Source organism: Lynx canadensis, chromosome B2, assembly GCF_007474595.2.
Source record: "Lynx canadensis isolate LIC74 chromosome B2, mLynCan4.pri.v2, whole genome shotgun sequence".
NCBI classification, from domain to species: domain Eukaryota; kingdom Metazoa; phylum Chordata; class Mammalia; order Carnivora; family Felidae; genus Lynx; species Lynx canadensis.
In genome coordinates, this window is record NC_044307.1 from 22,921,212 (window position 1) to 22,947,464 (window position 26,253).

The 26,253-nt window shown below is 36.0% G+C and overlaps 1 protein-coding gene across 8 annotated transcripts in view; it reads right to left on the reverse strand.

Moving 5' to 3' along the window:
• The window catches only part of FARS2 (phenylalanyl-tRNA synthetase 2, mitochondrial), a 536,046-nt gene that overhangs the window by 348,690 nt on the left and 161,103 nt on the right, over nucleotides 1-26,253 (reverse strand). For all 8 annotated transcript variants that reach the window (XM_032593129.1, XM_032593127.1, XM_030314913.2 and 5 more), the window contains one exon: nucleotides 7,629-7,788. In XM_032593129.1, coding sequence (XP_032449020.1) covers nucleotides 7,629-7,788 — 160 coding nt within the window. The remainder of the gene's footprint in view (nucleotides 1-7,628; nucleotides 7,789-26,253) is intronic.

Genomic DNA, 26,253 nt, shown 5'->3' on the forward strand with positions numbered 1-26,253 from the left:
GTTAACAGAAAATAATAAACTGCTTTGGCGAGGCAGGGGGAAAAAAACCTGAACTAAAGCAGCTGTAATAACAACAAATTGCCACAAGGAAATAGTATGTTCTAATTTTTAATTTTCCTTTTCAAGAACAAAGGAATATGATATTAATAACAACATCAAAAAAGGGGGAACGCAAACTTAGACCATAAGCACAAACATAAAAAGTCACTAAATAATTCTGAGGGGCGCCAAGGTAGTAACTACTCATTAACTAATTAAAGAAAGATGGAATTTGAAGTTTTTAAATGATCTTTGGTGTCTATAATGGAACTGAGTCTGATGTGGCAAATAGGGCTCTACCCTGAGCTAGTAATAAGAGCCAGAGTAAGGCTCAGAAATATTCACAGTCTCAGAAATATTATCTTTTTAAAAGAGCCTACCTCTAACATGGGCTTGGAAGTCAGGCTGATTAGGCTAAAACCCAGGCTCAAAACATTTCCAACTATGTGAACTTCATGGTACTGCATTTCTCTGTGTCTAGGTTCCCTTGTCTAAAAAGAACAGAGATTATAATCATAGATGTGGGTCAAAACAAAAAGATCCTTGTGCAGCATTTGACACTGTTAATTATTATCTCTATCACTGTCACTTATCATAATTAAAACTATTAGTAATCTAAATGACACCCAGGTTGTTTGTACCTGTATGGTTTACCAAGGTATTTTTCAGAAACTAGCAGACCTCCCCCCAAAAAATTAAATGACCCTCTGAAATGCCCAGTGTAATAACATGGCACTTCTGTTCAGAGTGCAAAAGAAACAGCCAAGAGTCTTGAGGGAGTAGTTAAGATTCAGTGTGAACACCAGGAGAGCACACAGCACCTGTTTTCTCTTATACATACCCCCTCGCCCTTGTAGTTCATAAAATGGGTCTGGATTTGGCTCACCTTCCCACCCTGCTTAACATCTACCCTGAGAAGAATCTTAGCAGATGTTATACTCATACAAACACACCTGGGGACAAGCTCACTCCCAGAGACGGCTCCCTTGGCAATACGCATGGCAAAGATACACAGGGGCTAGGTAAGATGCATCTTTAAGGATTTTCAGGGTATTTGGCTACTGGGTGAATGGGGTTAAAAATGATCTCATAGCTGGAAGGAAAGAAAAAATAAAAGGCTTTTATCAGATAGACTTTAGTGCACTGAACAACATATATTCTCCAAGCAGGTAGATTTTTTACTTCAATGCCATTCCACAATTCTTGCGAGCTCAGTCTTATAAACAAAAAGTAAATTTGAAGATTTATAAAACAGTACCTCTGATCTGTAATGAAATCTAAAACCTAAAAGTCAAGGCCAATAGATTTTTAAAAATAAAGAAAATGTTTGCCTGAAATAGAGAAGTAACAACTTCACTGCTGTTTCAAAAGTTAATATTCTTATTTTAATATTCAGAAAAGTCATACACTTCAGAAGTGGTTTTTTATGAGGAAAATTGCTACCTGGAAACTTTTGTCTCAAAGCACAATTTTGAGTGGCATTCAAATACAAATATTAAAAATAAAAACATAAAGGAAATCCGGCACTGGATGCAAAGTTCCAAGGTCCCTGGGAAGGTTTTATAATCTACAGAGGGTCTAGAACATTTTTTTTCTTTTTAAAATATTTGCTGGTGTTCAGAGAGGACATTAAGGCTTCCATCAACCCCAATACGACTGTTATGTCAGTCTGGTATAAAATCACATCTCATTTCATTAGACAAAATAAAGACAAATCAACCATAACTACTGTTCTTTGACTGTAAAATATTTCCTCATAAAAATCCCTGTTTTTACTGCCTTGTTTTAATTTTTCTCCCTTTCCTTAGTCCTTCATTATTTTTCATATTTACACATTTATTTAACATTTTCTTCTTACAAGGCACCTTTCACATATGTTACTTTATTTTATTCTCATGGGAAACAAGTATTATTATGTTGGCTTTTAAGAATTAGAAGACTGGGGCCTAAAGCACTAAATGACCTGTTTAAGATTTTAAAGTGGATGAAAGAGAACTTAAGTTTAATTTTTCTGCACACTACCATTTCTCAGTGGACATGAGATTTCTCAGTTAACCATTTTTCTTCCTTTCTTGTGCATTTTTCATGCCTTAGTGCCATAACCACTATCTGCTTACTCTCAATGACTAGAGTCAGCCCTGATGTCCTCCAACCAGGAAGCTCTCCTGGAGCACATGCTCAATCTCAGGGGAGGTCCCTCTCCTATGTGCTGTCATGACACTTTGCATTTCCCTGTGAGAGGGGTCAAGATTCATGGCTCCAGGAAAGCAGAGATTATATCTAACTTATTTAGAACTGTGATGCCTGAAATGTGCTGGAAATCCAAGAGTCCACCCTGCTCAGAAAAATAAAAACCCAGCCCCAAAGAGAGTTTAGATGAGCACACAGAAGAGCGTCTGCTTCGGGACTCAGCCTGTGCACCAGAAAGTTTCCTGGTCGGAGGCCACATGAGTAGACACTAGAGGATAAATAAGAATTATCCAGTTGAAGGGTGAAGGGGCTGGGAGGCCTAAACAAGGTGAGGGGGGAAGACAAGAATAAAAAATAACAAAGTAGGAGAAACACAAATACTGGCATTTAAGAAAGGAGGCTACCTGCCTGTTTAGAACCACTCAGTTATCTAACCAGGAGGCAGTTTCTGAACCTCACCAACAGCAAATCCTTTGATGAGATAAATGTGTCACAAGGCACAAATAAAGAGGGTTCTAAAAACGATTCTTTCCATAGTTTGACAATGGGAAAAGTCAGATGATCATGAACCTTTTTGTAAAGCGACTAGAGGATTATGATCTCCCTCAAATACTACAATCCCTTCTACCCTAACTTGCCTTGAAAATGGCCTAAACAACACAGTCCATCTCTCCTGCATTCCAGTGTTAAATAGATAATATTACTGCTAAAAATGTCACAAGTCCTTTATTTTATCATGGAAGTAAAGAGAAGCTGGCTATAACAGGATTTTCCTATCAACAATCTCACTCTGAAACTTGTTTCACTACTACATTATTTTATTTAAATACAAAATATTGCATAGCAAGCAACAGAAATAGAAAATAGCAAATATCCATGTACCTACCATTCAGTTTTATGAAATCAAAACATTTTGTCATATTTAACTTCATATCTTTTTAATTTTAATGAAACATTATGAACACACTTGGAAGCCTGGTTTGTACCTCCTCCCTATATGATTTTTCACCTCCTAGAAAAAGACGTTAGCATGAAGCTGATGTTCTCTTTTTAAAAATACATATATATATGAAGAATATATAGGATTATTTAGTGGTTTCTTAAATATTACATGAACTAGGCATCCAGCAGTTGAGATATTCTAACAAACCTTGCTAAAATAGGGCAGCAGAGGCTTAATGAATTGTAACAAGAATCTCTATAAATATAATTTGAACTCGCACATAGGTAGGGAAATCTGGAGGTGCAAAAACATAGAGGTCAATTAAAAGTCGTAAGGGAGCACTCAAGTTCCAGCTGGGGGAATGCTAACTAAGACTCCCACATAAGGCGTGCACTTTGTACTACAATCTGTTTTTCTATGTCATTGCAAACACAAATGTTAGACTTTTAGGTTTTACACATGAAAAATGACAATAAATAACTGGTGGCTTTCATTTGCTTTTCTTTGGTACTAATAAGGGTGAACGTCTTTTCATGTGTTCATTTGTCATTCTAGCTACACCATTTGTCACTTTCACGAAATGTTCACCCATTTCTCCCTTAGGTTGACTTTTGCTTATTTATTTGGAGGACCTCCTTATATATGCTGAATGCTTACTTGACATGCCACTGTACTCTTATTATAATGTCTAAAATTAAAACGACTGACCACATCAACTATCACTGAAGACACAGAGCAACTGGAAGATTCATACACTATTGGAAGGAATATAAAATGGTATACCCACCTCAGAGAATAGTTTAGTGGCTTCCTAGAAAGTTAGAAGACAACTACCACATGGTGTAGCCATTCCACTGCTTTTACCAAAGCAAAATAAAAGCATACATCCTTACAAAGACTTGTACATGAATATACAAAGCTTTTGCATAGAGCTTTACCTATAATGGCAAAACACTGGAAATGATCCAAATCTCAATCAATGGGTAGATGAATAAATAAACTACTGAATGGAATACTGCTACATAAAAAAAAAAAAAATGAACTATTAATATACACTCCACCATGGATGATCTTAAAATAATTATGGTAACTGAAACAAGCCAGGCCAAAAAGAGGGGAAAAAAACCAGGGTACACATCATAGCATTCCATTTATAAAAATCTAGAAGGTATAAATTAATCAATAGTGACAGAAAGTATAAAAATGATTACCTAGGGTGAGGAAATGTAAGGAAGGGCAAGAAGGAGAGATTACCAAGGTACAGAAGGAAAATTTGGGAGTGATGAACATGTTCATTACCTCGACTGTGATGGTGGTTTCATGAGTATATACATACGTCAAAATTGATGAGAGTGTGTAAATATGTTTACTTTACTGTATGTCAACTTAGCCTATATACTTTAAACATGTATAGTTTATTTTATATCAATTATAACTCAATAAAGCTGTTCCTTAAAATTTTGTAGGAATACTGGGAGAATAATGCTAATATCATCCTCAGTGGGAAAAAACTGAGCCCCCTAAGGTCAGGAACAAGACAGGGATGTCCACTCTCGCCACTGTTATTCAACATAGTATTGGAAGTCTTAGCCTCTGGAATCAGACAACACAAAGAAATAAAAGGCATCCAAACTGGCCAGGAGGAGGTCAAACTTTCACTCTTCACAGATGACATAATACTCTATATGGAAAACCCAAAAGATTCCACCAAAAAACTCCTAGAACTGATTCATGAATTCAGCAAAGTTGCAGGATATAAAATCAATGCATAGAAATCCATTGCATTCTTATTCACCAAGAATGAAGCAACAGAAAGAGAAATCAAGGAATCGATCCCATTTACAGTTGCACAAAAAACCATAAAACACCTAGGAATAAACCTAACCAAAGAGGTGAAAAATCTATACACTGAAAACTATAGAAAGCTTATGAAAGAAATTGAAGAAGACACAAAAAAATGGAAAAAGATTCCATGCTCCTGGATAGAAAGAACAAATATTGTTAAAATGTCAATACTACCCAAAGCAATCTACCTATTCAGTGCAATCCCTATCAAAGTAATACCAGCATTCTTCACAGAGCTAGAACAAATAATCCTAAAATTTGTATGGAATCAGAAAAGACCCCAAATAGCCAAAGCAATCTTGAAAAAGAAAACCAAAGCAGAAGGCATCACAATCCCAGACTTCAAGCTATACTACAAAGCTATAATCATCAAGACAGTATGGTACTGGCACAAGAACAGACACTCAGATAAATGGAACAGAATAGAGAACCCAGAAATGGACCCACAAACATATGGCCAACTAATCTTTGACAAAGCAGGAAAGAATATCCAATAGAATAAAGACAGTCTCTTCAGCAAGTGGTGCTGGGAAAACTGGAGAGCGACATGCAGAAGAATGAACCTGGACCACTTTCTTACACCATACACAAAAATAAACTCAAAATGGATGAAAGACCTCAATGTAAGACAGGAAGCCATCAAAATCCTCGAAGAGAAAGCAGGCAAAAACCTCTTTGATCTTGCCTGCGGCAACTTCTTACTCAACACGTTTCCGGAGGCAAGAGAAACAAAAGCAAAAATGAACTACTGGGACCTCATCAAAATAAAAAGCTTCCGCACAGCGAAGGAAACAATCAGCAAAACTAAAAGGCAACCAACAGAATGGGAGAAGATATTTGCAAATGACATATCAGATAAACAGTGAGTAGCCAAAATCTATAAAGAACTTATCAAACTAAACACCCAAAAATCAAATAATCCAGTGAAGAAATGGGCAAAAGACATGAATAGACACTTCTCCAAGGAAGACATCCGGATGGCCAACCGACACATGAAAAAATACTCAACGTCACTCATCATGAGGGAAATACAAATCAAAACCACAATGAGATACCACCTCACACCCGTCAGAATGGCTAACATTAACAACTCAGGCAACAACAGATGTTAGCGAGGATGTGGAGAAAGAGGATCACTTTTGCATTGTTGGTGGCAATACAAGCTGGTGCAGCCACTCTGGAAAAAAGTATGGAGGTTCCTCAAAAAACTAAAAATAGAACAACCCTACAACCCAGCAATTGCACTACTAGGCATTTATTCACAGGATACAGGTGTGCTGTTTCGAAGGGACACACGCACCCCCATGGTTATAGCAGCACTATCAACAATAGCCAAAGTATGGAAAGAGTCCAAATGTCCATCAATGGATGAATGGATGGATAAAGAAAATGTGGTATATATACAATGGAGTATTACTTGGCAATCAAAAAGAATGAAATCTTGCCATTTGCAACTACATGGATAAACCTGGAGGGTATTATGCTAAGTGAAATTAGTCAGCCAGAGAAAGACAAAAATCATATGACTTCACCCCTATGAGGCCTTTAAGAGACAAAACAGATGAACATAAGGGAAGGGAAACAAAAATAATATAAAAACAGGGAGGGGGACAAAACAGAAGAGACTCATAAATATGGAGAACAAACTGAGGGTTGCTGAAAGGGTTATGGGAGGGGGGATGGGCTAAATGGGTAAGGGGCATTAAGGAATGTACTCCTGAAATCATTGTTTCACTATATGCTAACTAATTTGGATGTAAATTTTAAAAAATAAAAAATAAAAATAAATTTAAAAAAAGAATAGTAGGAGAATAAAACAGAATCCTAACCATGCTAGGCTTCTGTCTTCTAAACATCTTTTCAAATACAGGTCAAAAATTTTTAAATTCCCCTAACCTTCTTTTTACATCTTTCTAAAAATAAGCAAAATAATATCTCAAGTAAGTTAGAAATGGTGAGAGGGATTGGAGGCATCACAGACAAAAGGTTATCCTGGAGATATAACGGAGAACAAGGACTGAAGTGAGAATCCAGGTCTTAAAAAGACTGTTCTTCCTCCAGGAAATTCACTGTGAACCTGTTTGCTATTGATAGTAGTAATCTGTATGTCAACATACAAAATTTTCCACTGGGCCCACTCACATGGTTGAGAATCTTGCCCCATCAATCCAAGTCTGACCTAATGATAGTATGCTAAAAGAATAACACTAATCAACCTATACACTTTCTCTGCACTGATCTTAATCCATTCTCATTCTTATCAAAGGTTGTAATCGTTTTTCCTTCTCAAGCTAATTCCATTTTCATGTCCTCTGGCTCCACAAGTGAAATGAACCAGCAAATCTGTAAAGTTCTACTTCACTGAGGACCAGAACCACTAAGCCACAACTTAGACCAAAAAATCTAAACACAACTAGCCTTTTTTTTTTTTTTTTAAAGCAGACTCCATGTCCAACGTGGGTCTTAAACTTATGACCCTGAAATTAAGACTCACATGCTCTACAGATGAAGCTGACCAGGCACCCCAACACAACTAGCCTTAATGATTTCAGAAAGATGGTAATTGTTAAATATTTAAGCTCCCAGAAGACAAAGGCAGATGAGTACCTACCATCTCCAAAAAGATGTGTCACAAGCCTGGTAAGCGTTTGCTTAAGGTCAAATTCAACGAGCTTTGTGGCCTCCATGGTATGTGTCTCCTGTTTATAGGCAGAACGAGAACTCTGTTCAAAGAGCTGCAGGCTTTCTCCATCCTTTATGCCAGTAAATAACTGCAAATCAAGAGGAATAAGATAAATAAAGTAAAATAAATAAATAAATAAAAAAAAGTATCCTGGTCAGTCTACATGAAAAAAACATAATATGAGAATAAAATCCATTAAGTCTTCTAGCCAATCAACATACTGGAATTAACATTCATTTGGTACCAACTCTGAACAAAGCACTATGCCACATGTTATGGAGAGTCTTTAGGGAATTAAAAAACACTGTTATGATCTTTTCTCATCTCTTCATTTCAGTTTGGCTTAATTTATAGTCATTTCCTCAAAACAGACATTATCCTCAGTGCTAATACAAATACCACTGAATCAGGTTTTCAGACTCTAAAATTATATCCCTACATCCTACAGTGTCCTTACAGTGTGACCTGAGACTAGGTAAGAAAGTATAATCCAAAAATTAAATTCTGTAATGTTCATGAAGTCAGGAAGTATGCCGGGCTTTGCTTAACCTTGTTATCACCAAAACCCAGGACATAATTTTGCCATTTACTATCCAGGTAAACACAGGCAAGTGTTATGGTAAAGAAATCTTGGGTAATGATTTGTGAAGTAGAAATAATAATACTAAATTAAGATACTTTGTGATAATTAAAATAATACATGAAAAGCATAGAGTACCTGGCACATTGCTATGCCTAAAAAAAAAAATGTGATTATCATCACAATCATCATTTTTTATTATAATTTATTGACAAATTGGTTTCCATACAACACCCAGTGCTCATCCCAACAAAAGCCCTCCTCAATGCCCATCACCCACTTTCCCCTCTCCCCCACTCCCTATCAACCCTCAGTTTGTTCTCAGGACCCAAGGAAAAAAATAAAGTTACAGACAAGAAGGGAGGCAAACCATACGAGACAATCATCATTATTAATCACAGCTATTATTAGTCATAAGCTGCTTTACCACAAAATAAAGTGTCCCCATCTTTAACAAAATAGATCTTCAGCTAGGAGAGGACTAAAGATGGAGAACTGAGCAAATGAATCTATTATTCTTTCCACCTAATGTCCCATGAAATAATTTTTTTAATGTTTTAATTTTTTTTTTTTAATTTTTTTTTCAACGTTTATTCATTTTTGGGACAGAGAGAGACAGAGCATGAACGGGGGAGGGGCAGAGAGAGAGGGAGACACAGAATCGGAAACAGGCTCCAGGCTCCGAGCCATCAGCCCAGAGCCCGACGCGGGGCTCGAACTCGCGGACCGTGAGATCGTGACCTGGCTGAAGTCGGACGCTTAACCGACTGCGCCACCCAGGCGCCCTTTAATGTTTTAATTTAAAAAACTGAGTCAACTGCTGTTTCTAGTAACATTGGGGTGAATAATTAGAACCAAACCTCCTCATATTTCTACTAAAACATACAAAAATTCTTAAAAGTATAGAAGTAACACAATAGGGAGGAATTACTTAAAATTCTACAAGAAAGCACAAAACCAGAAAACAAAACCCAGCATAAGCCAGAGAGAAACACTGAGAATATCTGCATCTCCAAGTATCAACTGAAAAGGTGAACATTGGTCATGACAGCTTACCATGACAAGTAAGGTTAAAGTGAAAAGCCCACAGTATCTGACCAAGTTGGGTTATCAAATAAACAGCCCTAAAGCACTTCCCTCATGATAAGGATGAATACAATAGTAAATCAGTTCTTGTCAAACTTATAGTCAAGGCTCACATTTACCTGGGCAAGACAGAGAACCTCAGGCTGTGAAAATGGACTAAGGCAATTACAGACTGGTAACTCCTCTAAGTGCCAGCAAAATCAAATGAAAATCTCAGAAAAAGATTCTACTATCCTATAACTCAAATTAGTCCTATGAGAGCTGAAGACAGTGCAGCTGCCAAAGTCTATGTCTTTCAACACTTACTTTAACAGTAACTTAGAACAACAAAAAGAACAAATAAAACTATTAAACACCATGCTTTCATCACAAAACAGACAATGCCCAACTTTCAAAATGATTGTAAGTTAAAAAGGTAAGAGGAAGAAAAATTGAGGGAAAGAGAGAACAGGGGAAGTAGTGAGGTACTAAGTTTGATCTAAAATAGCCACCAGAAAGAGGAAGTGACCTTAAGTGTGAAACTGCTATGACTATTCTAGGGGATGTGACTAGGGACCACAAGAAAAGGACTGAAAAGCAAGCCCAGGTCAAAGTTACACTCTTCCAAAGGCATGGTTACAATGGAAGAGAAGAAGGTGAAAACAATGAAAGACATCCTTTGACAACTGAGGGGGGAAGAGTAAAAGAGGCAAAAGAGAAAACTTAGGACTCCATAAAATAAAGCAAATCTAAAAACTTAAGAGGATTTATAAAACTATTCCCAACCCACCTTACCAAAAAACAAACAAAAAACCCAAAACAAAAAATTCCACTAAAGACTACACTTTGCCACACTAACAGAAGAGAGCACCAGACAACTATAATTTCCTCTAAACAACCAAAACCCACAAAAAGTAACAGAAGAAAATGAAATAAAGCTACAGAGAATTATTACTACCCCCTACCCCAGAAAATCAGAAAACCATTCAAAACAGATCAATAGATGAAAATCTAATCCTTTCTCCCCTCCCCCCAAAAAAGTCAAGAAGCAGAAGCAGAAGAAAAAGAAGAAGGTAACATACTACTTGAAAAGCAAATTTAATACACTAAACCAAGCATTTGGAGTACAAATAATTGCTTGAGTCAGAAACCCAAAAATTAAGAACAAAACTGTATGAAAAGCAGGAAGAAATGAAAAGAGAGTTGACTGAACTCAGGAAGGAAATAGAAGAAAACTATCTCAGAATGGAAGTCTAAATTGCGAAGTATGCAGGAGGTAACAGCCTCAATGAGGATTTAATAAGGGGCATTAAATAAAAGCAGGAAGACAACCAAGATAAGAACAATGAGGTGAAGAAAGAAAAGTCTGAGAGAAAGTGGTGGAAATAGAAGCCATGCAAAGAAGGAATAACATATATATAATTGGAAGTCCCTAAAGGAGGAGAAACAAAACACTGGAACAGGACTAATGGGCACCAGATAAAATAAGCATCTGAGAAAATGCACCTAGGAGGACAAAACACAAGACATATCCTGGGAAAAACTCTACCAGACTTCAAAGATAAAGAGGAAAAATCTCTTAGGCCTCCAGGCAAAATGACCAAATAAGTTAGAAGGGCAAAGCAATCAGACTCAAATCAGACTCTTGAAAACAACATACAAAACAGGGCAACAATGCAGCCACGTTTTCAGACAACTCAATAATAAAAAAAAAAAATTTTTTAAGTATGGACCAAGAATTTTATATCCAGCAACACTGGCCTTTGAGCATCAGGTCTACAGAAAAAGTTGTAAACATACAAGAACACAGGGGATTTCACATTAATGAGTATTTTGAAGAATTCAGCAAAGAATAAACTTTATTCAAGCACAGCATAATTGGGAAATATTCAACTAAAAAAGAAAAACTACCACATTAATGATGAATAACACATTAATGTATAAAATTGTAGATTTGACACTAAACAAAAGTAGAAATAACAGAACAAGAAATGGAAGGAGAGGGAGAAGTGGCAAGTGGAACATATACACATTGGTTACTGTATACATGATAAGTAATAGTTAAAGAACACTTTAAAACAAACTAGTAAGTTAAATAAGAAAACAGTGAAATAACATTTAAAAAGATGTAAAAATAAAGGTTACTATTGAAACAAAAATATGAATCTTTCTAAAAGGCAAAAAATTAATTCAAAAGGAAAAACACAATAAAACAAAATATATCTGGTGGACAAAGAAATAAGCTGAATATATGGGGCGCCTGGGTGGCGCAGTCGGTTAAGCGTCCGACTTCAGCCAGGTCACGATCTCGCGGTCCGTGAGTTCGAGCCCCGCGTCGGGCTCTGGGCTGATGGCTCAGAGCCTGGAGCCTGTTTCCGATGCTGTGTCTCCCTCTCTCTCTGCCCCTCCCCCGTTCATGCTCTGTATCTCTCTGTCCCAAAAATAAATAAACGTTGAAAAAAAAAAATTAAAAAAAAAAAAAAAAGAAATAAGCTGAATATAAAATAACCATAACTACAAAATACAATTGTGGAGTTGAGACCAAACGTATCAGGCATTATCAATACACGTGAATGGATTTGATTCACTTCTTAAAAGAAAAAAAGAACAAAAACATTAAATATGATCACAAAGTAGGACCCAACTAACTACATGCTGTTTACAAGAAACACACCTTAAATAATGTTAAAAATAAAGGAACAAAGTAGAGTATAACAGGCAGAAACAAAAAATTAAGCACAGTAATTACGAAATTAGAAAAGGTAAAATTCAACCAAAAAAAAAAAAAAAACCCACTAAACATGGAAAAGACATATTAATTATCAAGTTTGCAAGTCATTATGAATACACAGTACTAACCAATGTTTACAAATCAAATAAGACAGAAATCACGCTTATTCAGAAAAAAATCCATAGAAGAAGTCCATTTTCCAGTTCATGGCTACCGTGTTGGGAGTCCCTAGAATCCTTTGAATCTCCCCGGGCCTCCAGCAGCATGATCATCTTTGACATGGCTCTGGAAGCTATTATGAGCAAGCAGCCTAGTGGTCAGCCTGGCAAAGGCACACCAGACCCCGATCCTGAGTGGTCACCACCAGTCTTCAGGAGGTGCTAGGCTCATCAGAGTCCCACCATTACCCTCCCTGTAGACCAGGCAGGATGCAGCAAGCAGAAGCAATTGGGTTCTTTCATATCAAAACAGCAAAACATTTAAAAGGAAGTTGAGAGAACCCCACTCTTTACTATCCAAGACACACACAAGCCTTCCTGACACACTATAATCATGTGCGCTGCACCACATGGAAAATAAACTCTAAGCAGCCGGCGGGGAGGAGGGGGGTGGGGAGGAGAGGAAGAAAGGGAAAAAAACTAAAATCCATAGGAGATGAAAAGGACACTTAGAAACACTAATAATATAAGAATTTAATATACCATTCTTACGATAAAATCAAGTAAACAAAATCAACTTAAGAAGATAGAAGAGCTAAACAACATAACTAATAAAGGAAAGTTGATAGCCATATACATATATCTCCCCTGACAATATAAAATACATTTTCTTCTTAAAGACTCGGCAACACATAAGTACTCTCCATAAAGAAGAAATAAGAAGTATGTCCCATTATAAGAAATAATAAGCTCCATTCTGACTACAATACTATAAGCTAAAAGTCATTACCAAAAAATGAAGAGAACACACAGGCCCTTTCATGGAAACTGAAAGAAAAGAAAAGGAAAAAAATCTTTCAGGCAACAATGGGACAAAGGGACAATATCCGAATACATAAGAAACTTTTTAGAAGTTGACAAAGGGCTAAAACATCACTAGAAAATGGGAAAAAATACAGGAATATACAATTCACTAAAAAAAAAAAAGAAATGAAAATGACCCTTAACATATGAAACCTATTCAAAAGAGAAATGCCAATTAAAACACGACATATTATTTCTAATCTATGACACCGGTGGAAATGAAAAAGCAAAACATATTCTTCTCGTGAGGCTTGGGAAAACTTGTATTCACACAGACTGTTGATAGAAACAAACTGGAAGAACCCATTTGAAGGCAAATTTGGCAATATCTAACAAAAATTACATTCGTGTTCACCTCCTGACCCAATCATTCTACTTCTATTTACCCTGAAGATAAACCTCCGGAACCAATACTTATGTTCATTGTTTTTGTTGTAACATTATTTGTAACAACAGAGCACTAGAAACAAAGAAATGTCCATACATAAGAAAAAAGTTAAATAAACTATGGTCTATCCATACAATGGAGTACTTTGCAGATACAACAAAGAATGAAAATCTCTGAACTAATACACAATGATTACCAAGATACACTGTTAAGTGAAAAAGCAAAGGACCAAAAAAGCATTTATCATATGCTACTTTAAAAAAAATCGATTTTGTGGCTTTTCATGTAAAAAAAAAAAAGGAAAATAATAAAAAAATATACACAAATCTGTTCATTTGTATAAAATAAAACTGAGCAAACAGCATCGAAAAGATGAATTGAAAACTAAAGAGATGAATTTCATAAAGGAAAGGAGGTGGTAACACACTGCAGACTGGGAAGAATCAGTGAGTGGAAATGGAGTCAAGAGAAGGAGGTAGTAGGAGTCGGGGGATGAGACAGAAGTAAGACTTTCTTAAGTAAACTTTTTTGTATAGTTCTGACATTTAGAATCACGGTAATATTTTGTCTACTCAAAAAATTTAAAATAATAATTAAAACCCACCCAGATGTGGTGAGAACTCAAACTGAAATAATAACAGCACTAATTCTATTCTTACTAAAGGACACTGCCACACTGAAGAGGGTAGAAAAGAACCAACCAAAGTAAATGTGAAAAATTATATTTTAACTATTTCGTTAGACACAAAATTATTAAAGCAAATACTGTATGTGCCAACGTTTCTGAAACTATCTGATGTTCATTCTAGAACTGATCAAGTAAGCAAATACGTTGTGGGTAAGGAAAACCAGGCAATTAACTAACTGTCAAAAAAAAAAAAAAAGGAGGAAGACTAGAAAGACTCATGTGATAATGACTGGAATTGGAGGTATCAATATGAATTCATATTTTTTACGCATATACAGATAAAAAAAGAAAATTAGGGGCGCCTGGGTGGCTCAGTTGGTTGAGTGGCCGACTTCGGCTCAGGTCAAGATCTCGCGGTCCGTGGGTTCAAGCCCCGCGTCGGGCTCTGAGCTGACAGCTCGGAGCCTGGAGCCTGTTTCGGATTCTGTGTCTCCCTCTCTCTGACCCTCCCCCTTTCATGCTCTGTCTCTCTCTGTCTCAAAAATAAATAAACGTTAAAGAAATTTAAAAAAAAAAGAAAATTAAATAAAAGTGCATGTAGGGGCACCTGGGTGGCTCAGTTAAGTGTCCAACTCTTGATTTCAGTTCAGGTCATAATCCCACAGCCATGAAATCAAGCCCTGTGCCCCTCATCAAGCACCTCACTAGGCACGGAGCCTGCTGGGGATTCTCCCTCTCTCTCCCTTTCCCTCTACCCGTCCCCTGCTCAAGGTCTCTCTCAGGGAAAAAACAAAACAAAAAGTACATGTACATACACTTACATGTATGTATTGTCCATTGAGGGGACCTAGAAACAATGACCTTCCACTAGCAATAATGGCACTCAAGCCTGGGTTTCTAAACACCATTTTTTAATGAAAAGGCAGGGCTCCTAAAGAAATGAATGATTCCAGGGCTGAGGCAGAGAGAACACACCATGAACCTGAGATACAATGTGGAGCCAAGGAAGGATGAAAACGTGTGAAAAGAAATAGGAGTCTGTTTGAAGGGGCTCCCAGTGGTCAAATTGGGGTCAACTGAAAAGCCAAATAAATCATTCTAGTAAGGAACTATAACCCACAAAATAAATAAATATCCACAAAATCATACTGATATAAATAGGTGAATAAATACATATGAAAGAAGGTAAAGGCTGGCCTTTCTAATAATAAAATTCTAAACAATAACTTTAGAAGAAATGATGGATTAAAAAAAAATGACCATTTGGCAAACACTAAAGTAGTAATCATTTCAGGCAATAATTCTCAATGAATTCTAAAGTTAGTGGGGATAAATATATTGAAAAAGAGGATATTTATATATAGCTTCAAAGTATTCTCCCACAAGAAACTTATTAATTGCAAAGGGAAGGATAATTACTTTATTGTGCAGAAATCTAATAGATGCCATATTTACCAAGTGATCAAAATTAAAAATTATACATAATGACACCATGTGCCTTTTAATTTAATACACAAATAAGGGCACAAATAACTTATATATAATATATATAATATTACACATATAGTATTATAAGAGCACAAATAACTTATATATAATGTATATAATATTACATAATATGTATATAATAGTACATATATATAATATTATGTAAATACAGTTACTGTCCCCAAAATAATTACACAAAAAATCAGCAAGGAGTGTCAAGTATTCCTACGGATAAAAATAAAGCATTTTTCCCTAGGAATAAGAACTACTCCAAGGATACATTAATCAGAAAAAAGGAGGAGAGCTGAACTAGTAAGATGAAATGGAAGAAAATATTTCATTAGTACTGGTACAGAGAAAAAAAGAATGAGGTGCTCTTAGTCAAAATGCATATCCAGGTATAAGGTGTTATTATCCCCCCCAAATAAATAACTGACCAGAACTGAAAAAGCCCCAGGTTCCAAAAGATACCTTTTATAATCCATTAAAAGTAAAAATCCTATTACAGGATCTAGCTGGATAATAAAAAAGAAATATTTACTCACAATCATACATTAAAAAAATACACTGGACTAACAATGCCAAGTTATTCAACTGGAGAAGGAAACTGGAGCTGGGTCTTGCAGAGTAACTCTGGAGTAACTAACAAAATACATGAAAAAAGGGCCCAAAGGGTGACAGCCCTGCTCTGTGTCCACTCCAAAAGATGAAGATTAGCCTTTTTATTTTTATTTACTTAATGAGATAAAAAAGACACAGAACATTATATGATTTGTAGACAACATTATGACCTCAGGTATGTATACACTGTGAAATGATAACCAAAATAACTTTTGTTAACATTTATCATCACACACAGTTACAAATTCTTGTTTTAATGATGAGAAATTTTAAGATCTACTCTCTTAGCAAGTTTCAAATATACAATACAGTATTATAGTCTACTGCCACCAGGCTGTATATTACATCACCAGGACTTACTTCTCTCATAACTGGAAGTTGTAACTTTTGACCACCTTCACCCATTTTGCCTACCTCCTAACCCGCTGCCTCTGGCAACCAAGAACTTTTTCTCTATGAGTTCAGGGGATTTTAGATTTCACATATAAGTGAGATCATACATATTTGCCTTTTTCTGACATTCCACTAAGCATCGAAAACCCTCAAGGTCCATACATGTTGTAAGAAATAGCACAATTTCCTTCATTTTTGTGGCTGAAAAATATTTGTGTGTGTGTGTGTATGTGTGTGTACCACATTTTCTTTATGCATTCATCATCAATAGACACTTAGGTTGATTCCATATCTTGGCTATTATAAATAATGCTGCAATGAACATGGGGGTGCAGATACATTTCAAGATAGTGATTTCCTTTCCTTTGGTACAATACCCAGAAGTGGGATTGCTGGATCACGTGGAAGTTCTATTTCTAATTTTTTTGAGGAACCTCCATGCTGTCTTCCATACTGGCTGCACAAATTTGTATTCCCACCAAGAGTGCACAAGGAATCACTTTTTTCCACATCCTCGCCAACACTTGTTACTTCTTGTCTTTTTGATAAAAACCATTCTAACAGGTATGAGGGGATATCTCATTGTGGCTTTGGTTTGTAATTCCCTGATGAGAAGTGATGTTGATTAACATATCATGATTAATCATGTTGATTAATGTGTCTGTTGGCCATTTGTATATCTTCTTTGGGAAATTTTCTATTCAGTTCCTCTTCCCATTTTTAATTGAAATTGTTTATTGACTCTTATTGGTTCTTTATATATTTTGGTGACAAAACCCAAATTAATATTTCTCTTTCTGATAGTGTTTAGAAACAAAACAGACTTTTGTATATTGATCTTTCAACTGGCAACTTCACTGAATTAGTTCTAGCAGTTTTTTGGTTGGTTCTTTATGGTTTACTACATATAATATTATGTCATCTGCAAATAAAGATAGTTTTACTGCTTGCTTCCCAATGTGGACTCTTTTTTTGGGCCTTATTGCTTTGGACAGGACTTCCAGTACTATGTTGAATAAAAGTGACAAGAAGTGGCATACTTGTCTAGTTCCTGATCTTGGGGGAAAAAAAAACCTTTCAGTTTTTCTCACTGAGTATGATGTTAGGTGTGGGCTTGTCATATATGGCCTTTATTATGTTGAGGTGGATTCCCTCTGTACACATTTTGTTGAGTTTTTACCATAAATGGATATTGATCTCTGTCAAATGCTTTTTCTGCATCCATTGGGATATGATTTTTATCCTTCATTACAGTGATATGGTATCTCACATTGATTTGCAGACACTGAAGCATCCCTGAATTCCTGCAATAAATTTCACTTGGACATGGTATGAACTTTTGAATGTACTGTTGAATTCAGTTTGCTAATACCTGTGTTAATACTAGTTGGGAATTTTTGCGTCTATGATCATTGGGGTATTGGCCTCTACTATAGTCATACCTCATGTTATTGTGTTCACTTTCTTGCAAATCACAGAAATTGCATTGTTTACAAATTAAAGATTCAAAACTTCATTGGAGGAAGTAACGTGTGGTGAAAATAGCAAGAGAACTAGAATTAGAATTGGTGGGGCACCTGGGTGGTTCAGTCAGGTGAACATCCAACTTTGGCTCAGGTCACGATCTTCCAATTGTAGGTTCAAGCCCAACATCAGGCTCACTGCTGTCAGCACAGAGCCCACTTTGGATCCTCGGTCCCCCTCTCCTCTCTCTCTGCCCCTCCCCCACTTGCACGTGCATGCACGCACACTCTCTCTCTCTCAAAAATAAACATTAATAAAAAAAGAAGTGGAACCTGAGGATGTGACTGAACTGCTGCCATCTTATGATAAAACTTTAACAGATGTGGAGTTGCTTCTTATGGATGAGCAAAGAAAGCAGTTTCTGGAGATGGCATCTACTCTGGTGACGATTCTGTGATGACTATTGAAGTGATAACAGGATTTATATTACATAAATTTAGTTGGTAAAGCAGCAGGTTTGAGAAGATGTACTCCAATTCTGAAAGTTGTTCTACTGTGGATAAAATGCTATCAAACAGCATAGCATGTCACAGAGAAATCAACTGTGAAAGGAAGAGTCAACTGATGCTGCAAACTTCATCGTTGTCTTAAGAAAATGCCACAGCCACTCCAACCTTCAGCAACCACCAGCCTGATCAATCAGCAGCCATCAATGTTAAGACAAGACCCTCCATCAGCAAAAAGATTACAACTCATTGAAAGCTCAGAAAATGGTTAGCATTTTTTAGCAATAAAGAATTTTTAATTAGGGTATGTACATTGTTTTTTAGACATAATGTTATTGCATACTTAATAGACTACAGTATACTGTAAACATAAATTTTATATGCACTGGGAATCCAAAATATTCATTAGACTCATTTTACCAAGATATTCACTTTATTGTGGTGGCCTGGAACTGAACTTGAAATATCTCCAAAGAATGCCTGTAATTTCCTTCATTATATTGTCTTTGTCTGCAAACAGGGCAACAGGGTAAAATAAGTAAAAGTGCTCCCTCCTCTTCTGTTTTTTGGAAAAGTTTGAGAAGGATTGGTATCAATTCTTCTTTAAACGTTTGGAGGAATTCAGTAGTGAAGCAATCTGGTCCTGTGCTTTTGTTTATAAGGAAGTTCTTGATTACTGTTTCTATCTCCTTATTCATTATTGGTCGGTTCAGATTTTCTATTTCTTCATAATTCAATGTTGGTAGATTATGTTTCCAGGAATTTATCCACTTCCAAGCTGTCCAATTTGTTCACATGCAATTGTTTATAGTAGTCTTATTTATATTTCTGTAGTATCAGTTGTAATGTCTCATCTTTTATTTCTGATTTTATTTATATTGAGGCTTCTTGCTTTTTTTTCTTGCTAACTCTAGCTAAGGTTTTATCTATTTTGTTAACCTTTCCAAAAATACAACTCTTAATTTCATTGTTTTTTTTTTCTACTTGTCTTTTCAGCCTCTATCTTGGTTATTTCCACTCTATCTTTGTTACTTCCTTTCTTCTACTAACTTTGGGCTTCATTTATTTTTCTTTTTCTGGTTCTTGAGTTGTAAACTTAGGCTGTTGATAGGAAATATTTTTTCATCCTTAATTTTATATGTTTATCACTATGAACTTCCCTGTTAGAACTGCTTTTGCTGCATCCCATAAGTTTTACTACATTGTATTTCCATTTTAATTTGTCTCGTGACATTTTTTTATTTCTCTTTTGATTTCTTCTTTGACTTACTGGCTGTTAAGTAGCATGTTGTTTAATCTCCAATATTTATGAATTTTCTAGCTTTCATCTTTTATTTATTTCTAGTTTTATACCATTGTGACCAGAAAAGATGTTTGATATTACTTTGTTAAGATTTCTTTTGGGGCCTAACATAGACATGGCCTATCCTGGGGAAAGTTCATCAGTGTTCAAGAAGAATGGGTATTGTGCTTCTATTTGGATGGAATGTTCTATAAATGTCTGGTAAGTACATCTGATCTAATATAGAGTTTTAAGTCCTATGTTTCCTTATTTTTTTTCTGTCTGCATGATCTATCTATTAATGAGAGTAGGATACTGAAGTCCCCTACTATTACTGTATAGTTGTCTATTTCTCCCTTTAGGTGGGTTAATCTTTGCCCGATATATTTAGGTGCTTTTATGTAGGGTGTATAAACATTTATAAATTTTAAATATCCTCTTATTGGATCGACCCCCTTTACCATTACATAATGATCTTCTTTGTCTCTTATTAGTCTTTTCTTAAAGTCTATTTTGTCTTATATAAGTATGATATCCCAGCTTTTACTGGATTTCTATGTGCATGCAATATCTTTTTCCCTTCCTTCACTTTTGGTCTATTTGTGTCCTTAACTCTGCAATGAGTTTATTTATGAGTCTCTTATAAGTAACATATAGTTGAGTGTTGTTTTTTAAATCCATTTAGCCACTTTATGTCTTTTGACTGGAAGACTTCCATTTACATTTAAAATAATTATTGATAGGCATGTACTAATTAACATTTTGTTAGCTGTTTTCTAGTGGTTTTGTAATTTCTTCATTCCTTTTTTGTCTTGCTCTCTTCCTTTGTGATTGGATGATTTTCTGAAGTGGTATACTTAGGTTCCTTTCTCTTTCTCTTTTGTGTTGTGTTTTTGTTGTGTGGTTACCATGAGGTTTATATAAAATACAGTAGGGTTGTAAGAATTTATTTTAAGTTGATAACATCTTAAGTTTGAACACACTCTAAAGTTCTACATTTTATACCCCCCATTTACATTTCTAATGTCACGATTTACATCTTTTTATCTCATGCATCCATTAACAAATTATTATAGTTATAGTTATTTTCTAATACTTTTGTCTTTTAACCTGCATAATAAACTTATAAGTGATTAACCCACCAGCACTAAAACATTAGGTTATTCTGACTTTAACTACATAACTAACTCTATCCTTGAGATTTATACTTTATGTTTTCCTGTTACTAATTAGCACCCTTTTATTTCAGCTTAAGGAAATCCCTTTAACAATTAAGACCACTCTAGATGAACTCATTCAGATGTTTCTTGCCTGTTAAACTCTACCTTTTCTTTAATTCTGAAGGACAGCTTTGCTAAGTACAGTATTCTTGGTTGAGCAGCTTTTTCTTTTGGCACTATGGATATATCATGCCACTCTTGCAAATTTTGCTAATAGTCTTAATTAAGGGGTGGGAGGGTGTGTGGGAGTTCTCTTGCACATAACAAGGTTTTTTTCGTTGCTGTTGTTGCTTTTAAGATACACTCATGTCTGGAACTTAAGAAACAAAACAAACAGGGGTGCCTCAGTGGCTCAGTCAGGTTAAGTGTCAGCCTTCAGCGTAAGTCATAACCTCACAGTTCATGAGTTCGAGCTCCATGTCGGGTTCTGTGCTGACAGCTCAGAGCCTGGAGCCTGCTTCAGATCTGTCTCCCTCTCTCTCTCTGCCCCGCCCCCACTCGCACTCTGTCTCTCTCCTTCAAAAATAAAAATAAACATTAAAAAAAATGAAACAAAACAAAGACAAACAAAAATATAGACTCCTAAATACAGAGAATAACTGATGCATGCCAGAAGGCAGGTGGGTAGGGGGGACAGGTGAAATAGGTGAATAGAAGTATACTTATCATTTATGAGCACTGAGTAATGTATAGAATTGTTAAATCATTATATTGTATACTTAAAACTAATATAACACAATATAATTATACTTAAAATTTAAAAATTTTTTTTTACAAATGTGTAATAACTATGACCAGTGATGCTCCCAGTCAATTGTACAGCAAACAATTCCATTAAAGTTTGAAACCTGTCAGCTTAGTGATTCACAGTTATGGAATAGACCTGCTTTAGCAGGACAGCCGGCCTGGAGGTTGGAGGATAAGGGCTCTCCATGACCACTATATGATCTTTTGGAAGCCCCTTCCCCTCGGAGCCTGGTCTCTCAGTTAAAGACATTTCATTTTTAAACAGTCTTAGAACAGCATGTACACTAGATCCCCATTATTGGAAACAAACCCAATACTTAAATTACTCCTTGTAACAAACAGATCTATAATATGCATTCTGATAACTGAATATTAATATTAAAATAGAATACAGCAAATGGCAATAAGCAGGAACGTCAGCATTTTTGTTCATTCCTCTTCTACCTCTGGAAATTGAGTTATCTGAAAGATGGATTATTTGATAATGCCCACGTTTGCATACAGACTTTGATTTTTTTTTTCCTGTATTTGCTCTAGTGTGGTGGTCCTCAAACTGTAGTTTGTACAAGGTTTGCTATAGATTGTTAATGATTTAAAATAAACAGTCTCTAGTGAAAAAAAATTTTTTTATAAAGATTCTCTCCTTGGATGTGGAGAAACAGGAACCCTCTTGCACTGTTGGTGAGAATGCAAATTGGTGCAGCCACTCTGGAAAACAGTGTGGAGGTTCCTCAGAAAATTAAAAATAGACCTACCCTATGACCCAGCAATAGCACTGCTAGGAATTTATCCAAAGGATACAGGAGTACTGATGCATAGGGGCACTTGTACCCCAATGTTTATAGCAGCACTCTCAACAATAGCCAAATTATGGAAAGAGCCTAAATGTCCATCAACTGATAAATGGATAAATAAATTGTGGTTTATATACACAATGGAGTACTACGTGGCAATGAGAAAGAATGAAATATGGCCCTTTGTAGCAACATGGATGGAACTGGAGAGTGTTATGCTAAGTAAAATAAGCCATACAGAGAAAGACAGATACCATATGGTTTCACTCTTATGTAGATCCTGAGAAACTTAACAGAAACCCATGGGGGAGGGGAAGGAAAAAAAAAAAAAAGAGGTTAGAGTGGAAAAGAGCCAAAGCATAAGAGACTCTTAAAAACTGAGAACAAACTGAGGGTTGATGGGGGGGTGGGAGGGAGGGGAGGGTGGGTGATGGGTATTCAGGAGGGCACCTTTTGGGATGAGCACCGGGTGTTGTATGGAAACCAATTTGACAATAAACTTCATATATTGAAAAAATAAAAAAATTAAAAAAAATAAAGATTCTCTCCTTACTTTTAACTTTTGGCAATTTAATTATAAAGTGTCTTAGTATTCATCTTATTTTGAACTCCTTGCGCCTCTGAGATCTAGATGGCTATTTCTTTTCCCAGATTAGGGAAGTCTTCAGTCATTATTTCTTCAAATAAGCCCTTTTCTCTCTGTCTTCTTCTGGGACCCCTATAATACAAATATTCGTCTTGATGGTGTCTCATAAGTATCTCAAGTTATCTTTACTCTCACTCTTTTTTCCTTCTTGCTCCTCCTACTGGATGAATTCCATTGCCCTGTGTTCATGTTCCCTAATCCTTTCTTCTGCTTCATCTAGTCTGCTGTTGAACCCTTTACTGAATTTTTGTGTGCAGTTATATTCTTCAACTCTGCTATTTCTTTTTGGTACTTTCTTATATTTCTATCTCTTTGTTAAAATTTTCACTTTATTTATGCATTGTTCTCCTAACTTTGTGAGCATCTTTATGGTCATTATTTTAAACTCTTTATCAAGTAAATCATTTATCTCTGTTTCATTAAGGTCTTTTTCTAAGGTTTCATCTTGTTTTTTCATTTAGAACATATTCCTCTGTTTTTTCATTTTCCTTAACTCTCCATGTTGGCTTCTGTGCATTTGATAAAATATGCCCCTTTCCCACTGCTCATGGAATAGTTTGTGAAGGAAGTGAATCTTACCATTCAACCCTGACCCAGCTCTTGCTTGTTTCTAAAATCTCTGATTGTCCTTTGTTCTTAGTGACTCCCAGTAGTTGAGGGTGTTGCAAGACCTGTCACTGTCTCAAAGGAAAGGATCCCAGTCAGCACCTAGATATATGCTGATTAGAAGCCAGACTGTAAGGCAGCAGCTTTCAAAGTATGCAAATATACTTTCAAGGGACAACTGGGAGACAGGAAGACAGCCAATTAAGAATTATTTCTTTCATGAACACAAGTCCTCCTGGCCACAAGAGCCAGGTATCAAATGATGTGTTCTCTGGGTGGCAGCCATAAAAACCAGGGCACCAGATGAAGATGACCCTTTTCAAAAGATGTGATCTTGTTCCTGTACCACTCCAAATGCCCAACTGAGTGTCATGTAAAAAGTTACTGAACACTAAAAGAAAGAATACGTTTATACTGCTGTTACTTAAGGACCCTGAGTGCATAATTTTTTTTTTTAAACTGATTTTTGTATGATCAATATGGGTATTTCAAAGTAACACTTGGAGGTAAAAACAAATGGCCCTTGCTCCATATCACTTACAAAAGGTACAGAAAAACAGCATATTTCTCATCAAATGCCATCCAATTAGATATTTCCTAATTGGATACTAAGGTTCTAAAATCGTGTGTGAACAATACTATCCATATGATTTTGTTGTAACATTATGTAAATAGGTGTACATGGATTAAATTGGCTTTATGTTCCACTCATTCTGGGGCTTAAATAGTCTTTTTGACACCAATGTCATTGTTACCAGGAAAAAAATGGAATCCTCTCTCAAATTTCCACTCAAACAAATGAGAGATACTTGAACATTTAGGAATTCAGAGCCTAAAATCAGACATTTGGTCCAATGTGGTGATTCTCCCGATTTTCATGGGTCAAAACTGAGAGAAATGAAAACTAAACAAATACCAGAGCACAAAGGTTAAGGATGTCTCATCAATCATGCTCCTTCCATAACCCACACTAAACACACAACAGGTGAAAGACAAGCACCATGATGGTTCTCTAGTCTTACACAAGATGATAGCCCTAGCATGTGTGCTCACAAAGGAAGAGAATGCCCTTCTCCAACTGTTATGTTCTTGCTGAAAATACTAATCATATCTCATATTTGTAAGGTGTATTATTATTTTTCAAAGAGTACTTTCTTGATACATTATTTCTTCCCGTTGTCATAGAACCTCCCCACCATTACCCTCAAACCCTCCCACTCCTACTATGAGTACTTTACACGGGTGGAATATAAGTCTCTCAGAGTGTGTGTCTTGCCCAACCTTTCTCAGCATAACTCAGGGAGTCCATTTGTGCACTACATGCTTCAATTATTCATTGTGGCCAATCTAGTTTTAATAGATCAATCAGAAGCACTGCCACGTCTGTGCAGATGCAGAAAACATAACAAAACTTCTGGAGGAGTATGATGGGGATGGATGATGTAATAAACCCAAAACCACCAATGTTTCCCCAAAAGCAGCACACATTCTATTAAGATTTAGGAAGGTATACAAGTAAGTACATTATTTTAATAGTTATGTATTAATTTAATTGTATACTACATAAATATGTCACACCCGTATGAAACCCATAATTTCAGAGATTGTAGAGCTTAGGACAGAGCTAAGTAAGAGAATTCAGTCAGTTTAAGACTATTTTTCAAAAATTATAAGCATCTAATAGTATATGCAATATAGAGGAATAACCAAAAATTACTTGTAATATACACTAAAGACTCAAGATTGAAAAACTCTCATAGGAAGAAAAGCAGTAATTTGTAAGGCCATGTGCACACTACAACACAAAGAATAAGACCATGTGAACAAATCAGCTATTATTCCGAGAACAAATATAATACTGGAACTGGAAGGGACTTTACAGATCAACAATATCAACTCCAAATAAGGAAATGAAATCCAGAGAGGGGAAGATCCACAAAGGCTAAGACTACTGAGCCAATTAGCCATCACACTGGGACTAAAATACTCAGCTCACCCCTGATTCCAGGGACCTTTAAAGTGGCTGCCTCTGAGCTTTATGTCTGAGAGACATCCACCATTGATGAAATTAAACTTGATTTCCATTAACTGCACACAATAGGCTATGTCATTTGTTTTTCTAACCAAGATTTCTTCTATTTCTCTGACATTTTCTTAAGTGTCCTTGCACAAACCCCAATGACCAATAACACAAATTCCACCCCTACTGAAATTGCTTACAAAAGCCAGGGCAAGTGGTTCACAAATGAGAAAAGAATGAATGTGAGAAATTAATTCTAATCGGGTGTAAAACTAAAAGTGGATTGCAAAAGCCAATTAAATTTAAAATTTAGAAAGTCAAAGGGATTTTTCAAAATGCCCCAGATTTTTAA